General features: G+C 39.1%; 1 protein-coding gene across 3 annotated transcripts in view; it reads left to right on the top strand.

Moving 5' to 3' along the window:
• PTPRM (protein tyrosine phosphatase receptor type M) overlaps positions 1-19,952 on the top strand; it is a 779,193-nt gene that overhangs the window by 184,038 nt on the left and 575,203 nt on the right. For all 3 annotated transcript variants that reach the window (XM_058556689.1, XM_058556687.1, XM_058556688.1), the window contains exon 2: positions 6,105-6,227. In XM_058556689.1, coding sequence (XP_058412672.1) covers positions 6,105-6,227 — 123 coding nt within the window. The remainder of the gene's footprint in view (positions 1-6,104; positions 6,228-19,952) is intronic.

The following is a 19,952-nucleotide window of genomic DNA, read 5'->3' on the forward strand; positions in this document are numbered from 1 at the left end:
CGCAAAGGACATCGATGCTTGCCTTTGGGATTTTCAAGATTAAATAATACATGTAAACATTTGCATGGTTTTGTTATGTAACGAGTTCTTTGAATCAGACATATTGAGACAAAAGTCTTATACTGGTTGTGAGGAGTAAATGAAATAAAACTATATGTATTGCGTTTAGCAGAATCTGGCTGGCGCATGGCGGATGTTCAGGAAGTGGTAGCTGTTAATGCCAGAGAACTTTGTAGATCACACTTTGCACTCTGACTGCTTTGTAGGGCTCTCACATAGTAGTGTTGATTAATAACTTCAAGATCAATAAACAGTTGCAGGTAATGATTCTCATTCCCAAACCTTAAAGACTACAGGTAGCAACTCTGGAAGGATCCTGAAGTCAGTTTAGTGGATCTAGACCTGCCTTTTACAAAATCAAATAGAACAGAAATGAAAAATAGCAGAGTATCTCAGTACAGATAAATTTTGTTTGTAAAATGTACATATATGTGTGTTGGGTCTAGGTGTCAAAACTGTGGATCATAATAAAAAATTTTTTTTTAAAATACTGCTCTAAATGGTGGGCTCTAATCCTTGTCAATTTGTTTTCCTTTGCTCTTCAGACCTGAAGCTTCAGTAGGATATAGATTGGTTATGTAAAAAATCTTATAATGTTTCCTTTGGGGAAACAGTGGACCATCCTCTCCTTTATAGCTTCTATCTTAATGATGTCAAACTATTCTTGGATCTACTGAATAATTTTCTGCTACTCCAAAGAAAGAAGAAAGATAAATTCCCTCCAATATGAAAATGACAATATTTTATTTTCATAAATCAAGAATGACCTTTATAGACAACTAGCCTTGCTATCTAGTTATTGGCAGAAAAAAAAAAAAGTTCAACTTTTCTAAAGCAAAAACCATAATTTGTGGAGACTTCATTAGCATTTAAGCAGCTTATCGTTTTCAACCATAATAAAAAATGAACTTGTTCAGTGGTTTAGTCACATTTGTAGCTGGTTCATCTTGGAATACACCAGGACAGGGCTGGGTGTTTTGTGGGGCTATATTGAGATTGTTTTCATTGTTTAGGTGGATATTACATTACACTTCTTTTAAAAATTTCCAGGCAAAATTATTGCAGCCAAATTCTGCATAGAATTTTGGGGAATTCGTTATCCATTTTTCTAAAAAGCATTTATCGGGTGCCTACCATGTACCAGCTCTAGGGAATACCAAGATGACTAAGATAGAGTTATAATCAAAATTACTTTAGAGCAGAATTCCTACCCTGCCTGTAGGCTTTCAGACACCTGTTCTTTTTAAACTCGGCAGTTCTCATGAAAACATATCAGGCCTAACGCCTTTTTATCTGATTTCTAAAGCATGTGGCTCTACACTTCAGTAATAGCACAGACTAGTTGCAATTTCTAGTTGGGGAGTAAATACACAAACTTATGGCAGCCCACTAAGACTTTGTTGAGAGAAAAAATATTCATAAAGATCATTTTAAGGGCTATTACAGCTTTAATCCTAGAATGCACCAAGCTCCCACAAAATCAAGTTTATTGAATTGAAGTTTGAGGACATGCTATCATGACGTTACTGAATAGACTCTAAAACCCGTTGCTCTGTGCTGGTGGGTGCTGTTGAGAACTCTTTTCATTAACTTAAATTGATTGCTTCTTACCAGGGCCCTGGGAAGATAGTTCTGTCTGGATTTAGGATTAGGAGTAGTCGTATTTCTTTTGGGTTTTCGGCTTGGAGATACTATCACGTGCTATTAAGAATGTGGGCTCTCAAGACAGGATGCCTGGATTCAAATCTCTGCTTCATGACCTTCCAGCTTTGAGACCCGGTGCACGCTGTGTAACCTTCTGGGCCTCAGGTTCTGTATCTACCACCTAGGGTAGGCGTGAGGATTAAACGTGTTCAGTAAATGTTAGCCCCTATTATTAGTTTTAGTATTGATATTATTATCTCATAGATATTGTGAATTATGTAATCAATCATATTTTCTTCTTTGCACTGGCTACCCCAAAGCTCAAAGTGAAGTTTGTGGCTTACTTCCGGTAAATGAACCTAGTGACATTTTTTGTTACTTGGTGGTGATGGTGGTGTCCCAGCCATGTTCCTGGTGTCATTCTTAATTTTTTCTTTGCTCTACTTTCCTTGCCTTTTAACTTTTACTATTCTTTGATTTTGTTAGTTTAATTTTTATGTTCTGGTTTTGCATTGCATGTCCTGGAGTAGGCCATGCAGACATCATTGTTATAGAGAAATCATCATCGTTGTTGCTGATGACCTGAGTATTGGACGTCTATTGACACTTCTTTTGCATAATAACTCATTATTCATCCAACACATCTGTGTTGTATTTGGAGTTGCTAAGGAAAAGCCCTTTCTTAAGGTATGATGGAGGCATGTGGGCACGCACGCATGTATGAGTGTGCTTGTGAGAGAAAGAGAATATGAATCATGCAGACTACTACCCCACCCAGCTTGTATCGCCTTTCCTCCATCTTGTATATGACTTTTGGTTTAGTCCTGATTCCCCTCCACAAAAGAGAAGTAGTTTACTTTGATTTTGATGGAAGAATATAGTCCAACCATGAGCCATTGGGTGTTGGTCCATGTACGACAATTCTGGAGGACCCTTGGCAAGTCTGTTACTGACCACATTCCTGTATATGATGGCAAACTCTGTTATTCTGAAAATCCAGGAGACTTATTTTTGGAAATGCTTCATTTCACTGTTTTAGGGAACTTTGCTTCCTTATCATATTTTTCATTGGCCCCAAAGCGTTCACTTGAAAAACCTAGCCAGCCCTCTGTTCTTTGCTCCTACATGCACCGCAGAGGAGCCAGCAGGAGTGTGTCTGCGTGAATGTTCACAACTCTTCACCTTCCTATGAAGTACACTTTTTAGTTTCCAATTATATATTCCAACTATTTGCAATGAAATGAACTCCTGAGAGTAATTGTTGTATGAGGTATATATGGTAAGAAGGGTTTAAGAACTAATAATAGTAACTGATAACTGGTTGACATGCCTAACACATGTTACACTAACTTTATATTTGCTACCTAATTGAATGGTCAGAAATACCATGTGAGGTACATGTTATCTCCATTTTATAGGTAAATAAACTGGGTTCAGAGAGGCTAAGTGATTTGTCTACAGTCACAAAGCTAGCAGTGCAGGAATGGGGATGTGCCAGACATTTGCCTCCGGCACTTGTTCTCTTCACCTCTACACAAAGCTGCCTTGAAACCTAAACGCTTGATTGTTCTCTGTTTAATTGGTTATATCAATTCCAATGTCGTTTACCTTAATCTCATCTCATTTTAGCTCAGTAAACCACCTTTGCTATTCTTAGGGCCTTGCATCTGTTGGATGAAAGCCAGTAGTGGATCTGAAAATTGGTATGCAGGGGAATATGTCTTTGTGCAATAGGAAATTCATAGTCGATCCCATTTTCCAGAGGTTTGATAATCATACATTGGTCTAGAAAGAACCATATCATACTTTTTATGTTTCTTTTCAAGTGATAAAAACAGCTTTATGTAATGGGGAAATTATATCCTTGCGCCTGCGTTGTATTAGTCTTCGGATTTTGCTGTCAGCTGGGCATGCTATTGCCTGTATCTTCAGTGCCAACAGTTGTTCCGAACGTAAACCAGATCTTTAACCAGCCTTGAGTTGTTTGTGGATGCCTGTAGCTGTTTCTCACTGTTGAAGATTGCACTGCAGGCCTTTCATCAAAATGCTATTTGTGTTTCCATTGGAGGTCCCTTTTCTGTCAAAATTCATGGTTATTTCTTTCTTTTTGAATATTATTAGTGATACTGCTCTTTGGGCTTATTCCTACAATACTGAAGCTATTTTCTACGTCAAAATTAGGATTTGCAACCAAGGGAAAATATTTCTCATAAATGTTTGCATGGTTTTCTAACATTTCTTACCCTACTTTGGAAAGTTGTTAGTATTATGTGACTTAAACAAATCCACTTTGTATCTGAACTTGTTAAAGCTGAGTAAGAAGGAAGTATATATTACCAGTTATTGTCAAGGTGAAATATTGAGTTCATGTTGTGTCTTTGTAATGAGTTTTCTGTTCCCAGTAGAATGTTTAATTGACCAGTTCTGTTAAAATTGTTACAGAAGACAATGTCCAGGGCCACTAATTTCATCATCCTGTCTGGAGCAAATGACTAAGACAAAGCTAGAAAGCTGAGAGAGATGTTTTAAAATGGTCTGAGGTCCCTCGTCTCTGCTCTGTTTAACATTTTATCAGCAATTTGGAGGCAGACATAGAAAGCATCCTTATCAAATTTGCAGATAACCCAGATCTGGGTGGGATAACTAATACCCAAATGACAAAATCAGGACTCCAACAGCTCCCAACAGGCTGGGGTGATGCCCTGAAAACGATGAGATGGGCTTTAGTAAGGATAAATGTACAGTCCTGTGTTTAAATTCAGAAAGTCACTCACCTTATTACAAGACAGGAGAAATGGCTCAACGGCAGTGGTATGAAAAAGACATATGGGCTTTCAGGCTCACAGAAGCTCAGAATGGACCAGCACTCTGCCCAGACTGTTGAAAGAGCACGAGGTCAAGGGAAGTAGCCAGTTGAATTCTGGCTACCGGCCTGGAAGTCATTCTTTTGGAGAGTGCTGATAAACCTGAGAGTGTTCGGAGGACACCTGCCAGGATGGTGAAAGTCTGAAACCTTCTGGTAGGAGGAAGTAAGAGGAGCAAAGCATGTTTTGCCTCGAGAAGTGAAGACTTAGAACATGACAGCTCTTTTCAGATAATCAACTTTCCTGTGTAAGAACCGAGATTTTTTTTACTATGTCTTCATTGATAGAGCTAAGATAAATAGTATACATTTCAAGAAGCAGGGTTTGGGCCTTTTTAAGGAGGAATTGTCTACATGGTGGGGATGCTTTTTTAAATTCTGAGTGCCTCACCTGTTCGGAAGCTGTCTGTCTAGAAGACTGTAGAATTGACGTAAACATTTGGATGGGAGTTGGGCCAGGTGACCTCTAACATCTGTTTTACCTCTGAGTTTGTAAAATTGCTGTTTTTATTTTCTTGCCACCAGCGCATACATTACAGACATAGTGTAATAATATTCTTATTTTTGTGTTTTCCTGCTCAGACCCTTAATTCCTGTCATTGGCAGTGATTATAATTAATCTTTTTAATTAATAATATTAATAGCATATAATGGACAGTAGAATTTTCATAATAATTAAGATGATCAATGTAATCACTCACTTTTGCAATGTGAAACATTGGGGAAAATATTTGATACTACAATAATTCAAAGTAACAGGAAACATTTAAAAGGATATGGGGTGGGACTGAAAATCATCAATGTGCCCCAGGATGCTGAAACAGCTGAATTGCTTTCTGTATACAGCATTTTCTATTATTCTTTGTTTTTTTTTTATTTAAGTAGCTTCATTTCTAGCACTAAAATTAAGCAGATGTTTACCATATGTTTAGTTTTGAATTTATTCTTGGTTTTAAAATTTGTGTGGACTATAAGCAAATTTATAATCTCTTTTAATTTTGAGACCCCAGATCTCCAAAGTATTAAAGTGAAATCTGTTTCTATGTTAGATTTAGAATAATCCTCAGAAAAATATTTTGCAAGCTATGTCCATGGTCTCTACTGCATTTTTGCCCCTACTGCTGTGCCGGTGTTGTGGTGAAAGCATTTCTCTTTTAATTTTTTGGACAAATTACAATGCTTTTTCTATTGAAAACATGTTGAACACTTACATTGAACACAAGATCAATTATTCCAAAATTATATAAATCTGGAAAATATGAATTATAAATTTGCTTAGGTTTTACGTTCAATTAGATTATACAAATGTTGGATTCTTTTGGGGGAACAATAGAATACAGCAGTACTGTTAAGGCGTGGTTAATACTCAGCTCGCACTCAGCAAGTGTACAATAGGTCAAGATCCCCAGTCCCTGAGCACAAAGGTCAAATCAGATTTAGTTTTGCATCAAGTAGGTTTATGGTCACCTGCAATCATCATAGCTTATTCCATAGTCTGGTTGTTATTTACATTACTTTTCATTCTTTTACATTTCAGGTGGTTGCCTCTTTGACGAGCCATATAGCATGTGTGGATATAGTCAAGCTGAAGAGGATGACTTCAATTGGGAACAGGTGAACACCTTGACCAAGCCAACTTCTGATCCATGGATGCCATCAGGTTTGCCTTTAGTTTTAAGTTTTCTTTTTAAAATCAAAGGTGCACAGGGTGGTAATCACAGCAAATGTTCACTGGGTATTGGTTGAATGAGTGAGGGTGTTGGTCTTTGTGTCAGTCAAAGGCCAATTAGCTAGCGAGGATGGTACAATTAAGAGGACCAATTGCAAAGAGTTAACCTTTGTATCTCTCCTTTAAAGTCTAATTGAAGTTTACTTCCTTTATCTTTGGATCACCTGAGCTAGATTAATGGGCATCACCCAGTTGAGCCCTTCTCAAGCAGCAGATGTGGGAAATAGATTGATGGCAAATGTATCTAGTGGATGAAGCTCTAGCTGAAGAATCCAAATAACAACATCTCCATCACAAATAAGAGACCTTGGGAGGTCACTTAAACTTTGTCAGTCTCACTTGGCACCTGGAGATCTCCGAGGATGCCAGTGATCTTGAAAGCATTCTGAAGATCAAATGGCGATGCTGGATACACGTGGATACTTTTTCCACTGTGGAAGTGCTTAGTAAATTTTCTGATGAGTGAAAGACTGAACACCGGTGAGAATTCTGCCTCTCGTTTGGAAGGACGAGTGGGAAGATCGTGACTAGTGAACTCTAATCACATTGGAGCTTGATCTCTTTTCAGACTGTGGTGTTGGACATCCCTTTAAAATTTTAGATTTACACATTCATTTTACAAATGGAGTGGTGAGTGTGCCCCATTCGGGATTCAAACTTTAAAACATGCTACACTGATCTGGATTTCAGATAAAACACATTTTTTGTACTTTTTAATGACCGTACACTTCCTCGCTAATGCACCTAAACCTAGCAATAATTACATTTAGTAAGTAGTCTCATAAAGGTAGCTTTTAAACATGAAATAGCGTTTAGTGTTTTTCTTAACTAAGCTTTAACAGTTATGATGCCCACCACATTCTTGCCCTCTCCTTCCCACATTTCACTCCTTTTAACTTCAAAGGAGGGAACATTGAGCTCCTTAGCACCATGCCTTTACTGGACTTCAAAACCTCCCTAGCTCTTGTTTATTTCCCTGCAACTGACATTCTCCTTTCCTGTCTCTCTTTTTCTCTTGTAATGTACGTGTGTGCTTTTGAATATTACTTGTGTTTGAATCAGTGGTACTTTAGTTGTTTTTCCAAATTCCACTTCCTGCTTTCATTCTTGTCCTTGGTGGGGATGGGGGCAGAGGAGAGGATAGCGCTCTGCATATAGAGCTGTCGCTTCCCAAACAGGCTTCTCACCCTGAGGGCCTTTTGGTCATCACCTCTTCTCTCTCGAGGATCCAGCCTGTGTCCAGAGAGGCTGGGGATGGCTGAGGCTGTGGTAGTTGGAGGGCACTTGGATTTAGTCCTGGGAGATTTCGCCACAAGAGTGCACTCAGGTTTTCTTTATTATCTTCTAATTTGGTGAAAAATTTGTAATTTTTCACATTAGGTAGTAAATTTTATTACTGTGGTCCTTTAGTTTGAAGGCTGACTTGGAGGAATTGACTTTTACAGAGGAGCCCCAATATTGCAGTATCTTCTTCAGCCTCCACTGATTCAATTTTTGTCACGCGATGACCCACCTCCCTCCATAAAGGAGGGGAATGGGATCACTTCTTGTCATTGTCTTGTTTTTTTCTTCTTTCTGATGTCCCATAATACCATCTCAGACCAAGTTGTCCAAATTTTAAATATAGAAAGGATGGGTTCCTAGCAGAGGCCATTACAAAAATGGCAATAAAGATCAAAGACCACTTGTATCCTGGAACAATCAGTTGGGTAATTGAAGGAACAAAGGGGAAGCCGCCTTGCAAAATATCTGCCATTTGAAGACACTTCTGCCTTTGGAAGAATGAAGTGGGGGCATTTAAATGTCTATTTGAATTTATTCTACTTCTATTGACTAATAGAATACTTATTAGCCTATTTAATATTAATAACAGGCCTTTGTACCGTAAAATCTCTGAGTGTTTTATCTTCCAGCACTTCAGTTCCATGTGGTTTCTGATAATTATAAAAGGTGTGCCCTCAACCCCACCCCCAAACAGGGTCCAATATTAATAACAGGCCTTTGTAACGTAAAATCTCTGAGTGTTTTATCTTCCAGCACATCAGTTCCATCTGGTTTCTGATAATTATAAAAGGTGTGCCCTCAACCCCACCCCCAAACAGGGTCCAAGTCCCTGTTGGGACATGTGGGTGGTTTGAGAGGGTTTGCAGGTCTGGGGGGCATTGGGGAAAGTCTGGTTCCTCTCTCCTCTGATTAGGCGTATGGGCATGGGTCCAGATGAGATTTCTGAAAATTGATAGTTGTTCCATCAGATCAAATTTTTGGCCATAATACAAAACTGCAAATACTGTCTTTTTTTTTTTTTTTTCCTAGTGTTCATTAAACAAACTTTAGTAATTAAAGAAATTTCTTTGAGCCCTAGTGTATGCTAATCATGATGCTGATTACTGTGGCAGATGAAGGACTATAGGAAATGATTCTTTCTCTTTAGGAATTTATCTACTTGGGAAAGAAAGTTACAAAAATACAATTAGTGAACAATCTAAAACTATATATGATTAAGTGTGATGTAGACCAGAAGTGTTCTAAGAGCAGTTTTCTTACCGTGAGCCCAATATGTTATAAAGGATCTGGACTTGTGCCCAGCTGACCGATCTGCCTAATGTAAGAAGTTAAATTCTCCATGAAATATCATTGCTAGAAGTAAGGAAATATCGTCTTATAAACTTGCATCTAGTAGTATCCTGAGGTATAGATTTTAACACTGTTTCCTCTATGTACATACAGCTGTGAGTTTTAAATACTGTTTAGTTTCTCTTCCTCCTTTCCATTAATATGTGTAACATGATTTATTCCTTTCAAAAACAAATTCTAAAGCTAGCCATCTTACGCTAAAATAGAAACTAGTTTTATGAATTTCTCAGGGTAAAGGGGTGGCAAAATCAGATACAACCATAGCTTTCTGAGGGTTAATTTTTTTTTTATTGTTGCTAAGGAAGATTGGCCCTGAGCTAACATCTGCCACCAGTCTTCCTCTTTTTGCTTGAGGAAGATTTTCCCTGAGCTAACATCTGTTGCCAGTCTTCCTCTATTTTATAAGTGGACTGCTGCCACAGCATAGCCGCCAACCAGGAGTGTAGGTCTGCACCCGGGAAATGAACCCGGGAAGCGAAGCGTGCCGAACGTAACCACTAGGCCACGGGAGCTGGCCCTTGAGAGTTACTTTTTTTAAACTTTTATTTAAAATATTATTGGATTTGTTCTTGAATGTGTTTTTGTGTTTGGTCTTACATGTGTAGGCTGGTTCAGTGATGCCTTAGACCAGGGGTTGGCAAACCGTGTTCTGTAGGCCAAATGCAGCCTGCCACCAGTGTTTGTGTGGCTTGCAAGCTGAGAATGGTTTTTATGTTTTTAAATGTTTGGAAAAAATCAAAAGAATAGTAATATTTTGTGACACGTGGAATTCAAATTTTAGTGTCCAGAAACAAAGTTTTATTGGCATACATCCATACCCATTTGTTAAATACTGCCAGTGGCTGGTTCCAAGCTGCAGCGGCCAAGCTGAGCAGTTGCAGCAGACGCTGTTGCGGCCACAAAGCCGAGATATTTACTGTCTGGCCCTTTACCGAAAAATTTTACTGACCTTCTCTTAGACCCTTCTGGCTCCAGCGTGTAATTGTTCCCTTGGACTCTTAGTTTGTATTGTTACTATTTTCTGTATTCGTATTATAACTATTAACATAGAAACATGACTTGTCATTTTCTTTCACTTTCAGATTGTATGTTTTCCAAACACTGGGCTATTAAAATTAGTAAGGAAAAAAAACATGATCATTAGGGATTTTCTCTGTCTTTCCCATAAATTTGCTATCTATTGAAAAAGCATCATGATTTTCATTATTTAGACCAAAATCCTTGTGGGATTATTGTGATTCTAATAAGAAAATAATCTATCAAGATAAATTTAAAAATTATGACAGTGAGAGATGGAAACTTTTAAATTTACTGTAATAAAAATTTTACCTCTTCTTTTTTGAAATCGATGCTCCAGTGTATAGGAGTTATTTCTCTGTGTCTTCATGTGTGAGTTATTTTTAGCCACATTTAAAAAATTTAAATACAGTCTGGAGCTTTATACGAGCTGACTTGATAACTATTCTGAGTGACGTTGGCTCTGGAAATACATATTTAGGGCAGAGAAATACCAAATGCCATTTAAATGTTTGTATTTGAAGCTGACATGTATGTTAGAGTGGAGATACTTTGCACCTAGCTCTGAACCGTACAGTTTTCTTGATGGTGAAACTATGCCACACGTGGTTTCTCTTTTATTGGTAGGTGCGTGGTTCATTTCATATCAATTGATCTCCATTAACAGTGGGAACTTTTCAAACTTTATCATAAGGATTACTACTTTGAGCACAAGAACCCAATAAGTAACCACATAATAACGTGCTACATTCTGTTAGCACTGTTGTATTCCATCACTTTATATACGGCACTACACATGTAATTATCAGAGTAGACTAAGAAGTATTGATTAAGAAGTGTTTTATGATGTAAAAACCACCTGCACAGTTTGACAATGGTTGATGTTTTTATATTCATTAAAATATAATGTTTGTACCTTACTGCTCCGGTTCTGTAGAATGGATATTTAATAAGATCCATATCTTATATATAAGAAAATGTGACCTTTTGTTATAAAAAAAATTAAGCAATAAATTCACTCATAATATTAAAAATGTAAAGGTAGCTTATAATCTTAGCCATTTGAAAGTCATAAAATTAACGTTTATTTGTACCGCACATGATCCCCTTAAGATAGCATACCTCTAAAGGCTGTTATTAAGTGAATTTGGATCCTTGTGTTGGGAAAACAATACTCTTAGTACTTTTCCAGGCAGTGTAGCATGCACTGAATGGAAGTCTCATTTAGCCTTCCGCATCTTAGTTTTACATAGTGCAAGTTGGGAATGGTGGTGTTTCTGATCTTTATGGAGATCCTATAAGTAAGGGTTGAATCATTTCCATGGGTGCCCATAGGAAAGGCAGAGAGACAGAAGTGCCTGGATGGAGAGGCAACATGCACTCTTAGTGTGATGACCCAGAAAATGGAAAGAATGACTGCGTATATTTGTTTAGAGTCAGTTTCCGATTTGAGACAGATGATGCATTGATAGACAAAGGAATTGAAGTTTTTTCTTTGGGTGCGTTCATCAGGCGTATCTTCCTCATGCTAGGGAAGACTTCCCTCTCTGTTCACACTTCAGGGCTTACGCAGGACTTAGTGAGTGATGAAGAGAAGAAGTCTATGGGTTGAAAAGGCATTTTTCCTGCTTATAGTTCAGTGTATATTCAGTGAGTCATATTTTTAGCACAGAATATTCAGACAGTTGTCTAATTATCTTATTAATTCTCTGAGTCTGTCAACATTCAGCAAATGTTTATTCAGCACCTGCTCTGTGCTAGGCGTTGTTAGAGACGCTTGGGCTTTATCATTGAGTGGACCACATCGGGGTGCCTCCCCCGTGCACCTCACGCTCTCAGTCTGCTAAGATCACTCTCGGATTGCTGAAAGATTATGTCCTGTAAGACCATGTTTTCCCTCATTTATTAACGACTTTCTGGAAATGAATACTTAAAAGGTAATATAAAAATTCAGTTCCTCAGACTCAGCACACTATCACATCAAATCTCTTGTATGCTTTGTTCCTTAAAAAAAACAAAAACAAGCAAAATGTCTAAATCACAGGCAAGTGGCAGCACAGTACCTTCCGATCATTCTCCCATATAAAACCAAGTTATCTTGTACACGTCAGTGACTCTTGGCAGTTGACAAAGTTTGCTTCTTTGCTGTTTATCATTTGATCCTCATTTCGAGCCTGGGAGATTGGGTGGCGTTATCTCTATTTTGTACCTTAGGAGACTGAAGTTCAGAGAAGTTAAACTTGCCCCAGGCTTATAGGTGAGAGAAAGAGCCCCCATTTTTGCTCTTCTGAGTGCCACGATCTTCCCACATGAGCACATGCATCTAGTGAAGGGGACAGTCTTCATCCCAGGTGAGACCTATTTGGATCTTCTCGAAATGAACATGAAGGCTCTACTGTGGGGGCTGCAGGCCCTGCCTGGGTCAGACGCTGGCTCTGTTGCTTCGTAGCTCTTGACCTTGGGCGAGTTCTTAAGCTCTCAGTTTCTCAGTCTCCTTGTCTGTAAACCATTAAGTTAGTAATGTGTGTTTGTGGAGTGGCGACCCTGGGCCTGGCTCTTGGTGCTGGAGTTGCAGTGGTGACTGTATCTGCTGGAGGAGGCAGACAGTCAGCTAATAAGCAGAGACATGTGCTGTGATGGTGGGACCTGCTAAGGGCTGTGAAGAAAAACCAAGTCAGGATAAGGGCTTAGTGAGTGGTGGAGCCGTAGACAAGGACATCCTCTCTGAGGAGGCCGTCTGTGAGCAAAGGTGGGGATCCAGACGGCGTCAGAGAGGCCGTGGAGGCTGAGTGATCCGGGCAGAGGGAAGAGCAGCAGCGAAGACTGAGGCAGGGGTGAGCTCTGCCTGAGGGAGTGGGGCAGTCCGTCTCACAGGACCCTGAAAGCTGCGGGAAGGCGTTGAGAACCTGCCTCCTCTGGTCGTTAATCAGGTGAGACAAAACAGTCCACTTCAGGGACGGAGCCTCGTACTGGGCCCAGCACGGTGTTCAAGAAATGTCCTCCTTTTATTATTAAGTAATTTTTTAGAAGCAATTTGGTATGAATTCCTCCCTTAGCTTAATTTGGACTCTCTGTGAAGTGGGCAGTTCATGCCAAGTTTTTATTTTCTCTTCTAAATGATACCAAATAAGAAACAGAAGATATAGGTCTTCATATGATTTTTGAGTGGGTTAAAAAAACAAGCTGAAAGAAGTCAGCTAAAATACTAACAATGTTTTTGTCAGGATGGTAGGATTCGGGGTAATGGCCCTATCGTTTGTATTTCACACATTTCCTTTATGATCAAGTATAACTTTATAATAAAAAGTAATATTTAAAGGGGCCAGCCTGGTGGCGTAGTGGTTAAGTTCTCGTACTCCACTTCCGTGGCCTGGGGTTCACAGGTTCAGATCCCGGGCGCAGACCTATGCACCACTCATCAGGCCATGCTGTGGTGGCATCCCACATAGAAAATAGAGGAGGCTGGGCACAGATGTTGGCTCAGGGCTGATCTTCGTCAGCAAAAAGAGGAAGGTTAGCAACAGATGTTAGCTCAGGGCCAATCTGCCTCACCCCAAAAAAAAAAGTAACACTTAAAATTATTTTTGGGAGGATCATTAAATTTGGTATTATTTTAGTTGATTCTGAAGATTTCCAGTCAGTGAACTCAGGAAATGAAAACAGTTTTATTGTCCTTGAGTCTCTCCTTCAAGCGTCCCCTAGAGTGGTGCCTGCCTGACGTCCAGATGTAAGACAATCATTGATGAACGCTCTCTCCCTGCATCTTACTCACATCACCTTGGTGAGGCTTAGCATGAGTTTCCGTTTAGCTTTTAAACGGTGAATGATGACACACAGTGAAAGAAATGACTGGAGCTATATTCTGTCAGCAGTTGCTAAGTTACAAAATTTAGAAAAATAACTTTAGATGATAAGGGAAAAAAAACATTTCTGATCAGTGATGTGTGGGGACTTCTTAGCTAAATAGCACAAGGCTCTGGGAGCCTCATTTTAACATGGGTGTAAACAATGTGCTCCACTCAGAGGTGAAAACACATACAGTAAAATTGACATTTTAACCATTTTAAGAGTACAGTTCTGTGGCATTAAATGCATTCACATTGTTGTGCAACTATCTCTACCATCCATCGCCAGAATGTTTTATCTTCCCGAACTGAAACTCTGCACCCATTAAACACTAACTCCCCATTCTTCCTTCCCCCAGCCCCTGACAACCGCCTCCTACTTCCTGTCTCTATGGATATGACTATTCTAGGTACTTCATATGAGTGGAATCATAGGGTATTTGTCCTTTTGTGTCTGGCTTCTTTGACTTGGCATAATGTTTTCAATGATTCAGTTTTTATATGCAAAGACTTTCAAGATCAGGGCACTCTTTTTTTTTTTTTTTGAAAAGTGTCTTGATTTTTAATAGTTAAGTGTTTCAGGGGTCCAGTGTATTGTCTATGACCATTTATTTCAATAGTTTATATTCAGTGTTCAAAAATGTTCTTAAGTTTTTTCTCAATTCCTATCTGGGCTGATTGGAAACTGTTACAAAAAGTAAGAACAGTGGCTAGCTATTTTTTAAAAATATTGGCTAAAAAATATATGAATGAGCATGTGTATATAAATATATGTTTTTAAAACATGTTTATTTCTTGCTTAATTTCCCATAAAATTTTACCAGATGACATCATAAGAGTTATGTGAAGCCAAGTAATGGAATAAACAGGCAGCCAATCATGATGACAGATGTTGTAAATCTCTCAGAATCTGAGTAGAGGGGACGAGAGGTGAGAGAGGCGAGGTTCAGAGCAATGGGGCAATGGGAAGGTGATTATATGGGCATGGTCAAGTGGTTAGGATGGAGGAGCCCACTTTGGCAATAAGAGTCAAGAGAAAGGACAACGGGTTTTGATGTGAAATTCCGAGACAGTCTTTCAGTCTTCTGAGTGCAGATTGCTTATTGGACTACACAGGGGAGGTGGGTGGAAATAGGCTGATTTGAAAACAATTTCTCTGAAGACCAGAGAGCCCAAGGCCTGAGGAAGACTTGCCACTTGGGTCCAGGGCTGCCGGGCAGCAGCCTCTCTTTATGGAGGGCAGGATCTTTGCATTAGATGGGTTTGGGGTGGGCCCCTGATGTGCTAGCTTGCGCGGCCACTGGAAGGTTAATGGTGGCATTAAAGTTGCCCTCACACAGACACCCAGCATGGGGAAGGACTTGGAAATTCTGTGTGGCCTAAGGGCTCTGGTTTACCCCATTCTCCTTCTGCCTGTGTCAGGCCAAATCATCCTAGGCACAGGCTCCCCTTTAAGCGACTTTGCAACTTTCTATGGTCCAGGAAATCCAAGAGCTGAATAATTTAAATAAGAAATGGTTAAGCCTGGATTATTCTTTTTACTTTAAGACCAAGAAGAAATGGAAGTCCTCTTTTGTAGCACCAGCTGTGTGTGAGGCCCTGGGGGTGTGTGTTCTGGACACTGGAGATGTAGTGATGAACGGTGCCCAGTCTTCCAGGAGACGTAGAAGTGGTGTGGCCAGTGCTCTGGTGGGGGCCAGGCCACTGTCCAGACAGAGACTGATGGATGAGGGCAGGGGGAAGGCTTCCAGGAGGAGGCAGCTCCCCAGAGGGGCGATGAAAGCATGAAGAGTGAGGCTGAACAGGTAGGCATGCCAGGCAGAAGGAACATCCTGTCCCGAGGCAGTGCATGGAGGGTGGGAGAGCACGTGCTCTCACAAGGCTGCTCTGATTCCACAGAGAATTGGGGAACTGCCAACATGGAACTGCATAGACTGGGGAGGGAAAGGCGGAGAGATGAGCGCTGGCCGGAAGACTCTCAAAGGCCTTACTGAGTTGGTGAAGGATGCGAAGCAAGGAGGTAATTGTTGCTTTCTGGAAAAGGGAGGAAAAAAGAAATTATTTGACTGTGTACATCTAGAGGAGAACTCAAAATTCCTCATGAATGTTTTCAGGAAAAGATGTAATAAGGAAATTTGGTTAGTGAATAAGTACCACAAAACTTATGAATGTGTAGGAGAATGTCCTTTTTCTTGGGAGATTTGTGCTAAAGTATTTAGGGGTAAGTGGCTGGATGTCCATGCAGAAAAAAATGTGTGTGTGTGTGTGTGTGTGTGTTGAGAGAGAGAGTGTGTGTGTGCAAATGTGGTAAGATGTTAACAAGATGCTAAGTCTGGGTAAAGTATGTATGAGTATTTATTACACTACTTTTTAAACTTTTCTTTAGTTTTGAAACTAAGCAAAATTTGCTATATATGTGGGGAAACAAAAGACACATGAATGAGGTACACCGAATTGGTGCTATTCCAATGCACTTCTTAGCCACTGATGCATTTGAGGCAAAATGCTATCCTGTCAAATCGCATTGAAAATATTTACATTTGAAAAAACGTAGGCTGACCCATAGCTTCCCTTTCTGAGCATATTGGGATGATCCCTTGATCTTTACTGGAGGGTGGAGCTGGTGGACCAATTTGAAGCAGCTAACTTGAGGGATGTAATTTTAGGACTTTCTAAAATAGGACAAATGCTTCATGCTGTGGTCTTATGCCTCAGTAAGTGTATCAAGTATAAAGATCTTTATCCTATTGGTAGATATTTTGGTGGCTAACTGAAACTGTAAGAAAACGCATACAGAATTATTAAATTTTATTTTTGGATACATGCTTGCATTCATTTGTATCCTGTCCATAATATGGGGCTAAATACAGAAAAAATCATACAGAATTTTTTGGCAAACTCCATGAAATGATTGTGCAGATCATTATTTTAAGTGAGTGGTCTTTAATGCATAGTTGACTGATATTTTATTCTAGGAGATTGTGATAAATTATATCTTAAAGTGATATTTAAAAGCTTAAGTGGTTGAAATAGAAATAAATATGGCTATTTAATTAATTGTCAGTTGGACAATCATAATGCCTCTTTCTGGCAGGCGGACAAGTTGAGACACTGATTATGCAACAGGAAGTGTCTGAATCCGACGTGTGGGTAGCATATGTACACAGTGGTCCTAGAAAGGATGTCACTGAAAATGTGTTTCTCAAATGACCCATCTTTACTTGTCTGCTTTGGGTTGTCTAATATGGGGTTGTTTCTTAATTTTGTTTTTCCTAGTTCCTTCTAGGGAACTTGAAAGACATATCTTTTGTATTTATTCTGTTACCCGTAGAAAATGTACAAAATACTGAAATCCTTGGCATAAGACTTAGACATAGACTGAGTTTGATCCAGTGCATTTTAAAGCAGATATAAATCAGTGAGGTTTCTGGTAGTCATCTGGGAAATTATGAAATCTCTCTTATAGTCATTCCTTTTCATACTGCTTCCTCTTTCCCTCTCTGTTGACTGTGACACTCATCCTGTTAAACACACATCTTGTGAAAATGGTGTCACCTCCCCAATTGTACTCTATAAACACAACGTGACTTAGTTCCTCCTGATGGTCCTGGCTCACCGTGGAATGACAGGCTGCAATTTGCCAACGGTCCAACAAATGAGCTGATGACAATTGACCTTTCTAACACTGCAATCAATGTTTGTTATTTGGAAAAAAAAATGGTACAATTTGTATTTTTCAGCAGATCGGTCATTGGGTCAGCCCACCCTTAACGTGTGAATTTGTTACTTGGGCTGGATGAGTCAGTTCAGACAGGAATGTTAATTTATTTGAATTGATCTGGGTCTTGCTTCTATAAAAAGGTGTTGGACATTTGTTAATGGCACAAATTATTATAAATAATTGGTTTTACGTGTTGGTCAAAGGCTTTGAGAAAGCCCATTTTACACAGTAGCACTATATACTAGCTTTGGCAAGAGTTTACCATAATATATTTTGTTTAGATTTGATGTTTCTCGTTTGAAAGAAAATTTTAAATATGTGAACTTGTGTGTGTCATATTTAAATACCATCTTTCCACACATTTCCTGAAATGTGGTTTGTGAGGCCCCAGGGGTACTTGGTCATGAGGGTGCATAACTTCAGGAAATGATTCTGGGAAGACATTAGCTGCCTGAAGAGCTGGCCTTTGTGGTAGTTAGTAGTGTTGTTGAATAACTGCTTTCAGCTTTCACCTTCTAGAAACATGGGAGGATTGTGTGTCTCTGTCCTCCTTGATTTAGGTGTGGCCATATCTCTTTTGGCTGGTAAAATGTGAGTAGAAGTGACATGTGTCACTTTCAGGTAGAAGCTTCTAGAGCCAGTATGAGATTCCCCATGTTGTCTTCCCCTTTTCCTACCTTGGAGATTGAGGAAGCATTAGGATGCCTCTAGCCTGAATGCCTGAGTGAAGAAATGCAGCAGTGACTTCTCCTGGCCCCACATTCACATACACATGTTCCTGAGGGAGAGAGAAACTTTCTTTTATTATGCCACTGAGATTTTGGGGTTGTTTGTTGAATGGTTCTCAAACTTTTTGATCTTAGGACCCCTCTATACTCTTCAAAAAAATTTTTTTGAAACATCCAAAGGGCTTTTGTTCATGTGGGTAATATCTATTTATATTTTCTAGATTAGAAATTACAACTGAGAAATTAAAAAAAAAAGAGTATATAAGCATACATTCCATTAGCCATCAGAGCAATGATGTACACTTGTTAGTAACTGAGAGCCGAATGGGAATATTAAATTCAAATAATGTCATATTATTATAATGAAAACAGTTTTGACCTTATGGGATTCCCTGAAAGGATCTCAGGAATTTCAGGGGTCCCTGGAAGACAGTTTGAGAACCACTGACCTAGACCATCTTAAGGGATATGCCTACCTTGATGATTTACAATTAAAGGCTCAGAGGAGTCTGGAAGGAAAAGGAAAAAAGGGAAAAGATTTTGGAAATATTACAAAAAGGATATCCCTGAGTGTTATAATTCACTTTTTGAATAAAAACAATCTAAATAGTTCATTTCTATTATTGAAAAGTATTCCATCTTTATACTAATAAATACCCATTTTAAATGAAGTAATACACAAAAAATTACATTGTATAAAGCCACGTAACTGAATATTACTGATTCTTTGCAGGTTGAGTTTATGATATCTCATGCTCTAGAAAAATTTGAAAGTAGGATTGATATTCATATATTTGAAATTGTTTGGGTGTAGCTTTCTGCAGAGCGGAGGCTTGGATAGAGTGAGTTATTTAAACATTCATATATGGGTGAGTCTGTATAAATTCATTCAGTAGTGCTGCTTCTGATATTTTTAACTGTGGAACTGTCATATATATTGTCATGATAAAATAATTTCAACCCCTTTTATTATGAAGCATATAGTGACAAAATGGTATAAAGATGGCTGAACATTATCAGGGAGACTTGGGAATTGTGCTTGATAGAAATTGCATGTGAGTTGGAAACATATAGTAGGTGAACTTACCAGTCACACACTTCCCATCAATAGCCCCATTATGTAAGGTAACACATTTATTTCCAAAGATAGGCGTTCTAACAGAACTTGCTAATATTTGAAAGGCATGGTAAATGAACATTTTCTGAGTTTAATAATAATATAGCCATGGAAAGCGTTAGCAGGGGAATCTGGTGAACTTTATAGGTTTGTCCAGCTATTATAGACAGTTAATACTTAGGCTTGAGGAAGGAGACGGAGCGGATGACCTTTCTAGCCCTTTCTATTGCTAGGACTTTTTCTCCTTTTTTCAGTAAATGCTTGTGAAGCACCTGCTGTGGGCAGGCAGTGTTTGTCTTCTAAGAGATGAGGAATGTCACAGATGACCCAAGCACAGGGAGGCAATGCTTTACTTGACAGAAAGACCAAGTGTGAAAATAGAATAATGCACTGAACCAAAGAAAAGAAAATTAAATTCACGAAGGGGCAAAGACTCACCAAGGATTAATTTCTTCTACTAATTGCCTAACCGTTATGGTGGCTTTTGAAGCCTAGGGCTCCCTTTAGAGAGCCACTGTTATTTGGAGTCCCCCACAGGCTGAGAACACTTTAACTAGGCTTCCTAAGAAGATTTAATAGATGTAATCAAGAGTC

Source organism: Diceros bicornis, chromosome 16 (genome assembly GCF_020826845.1).
Source record: "Diceros bicornis minor isolate mBicDic1 chromosome 16, mDicBic1.mat.cur, whole genome shotgun sequence".
Lineage (NCBI taxonomy): Eukaryota > Metazoa > Chordata > Mammalia > Perissodactyla > Rhinocerotidae > Diceros > Diceros bicornis.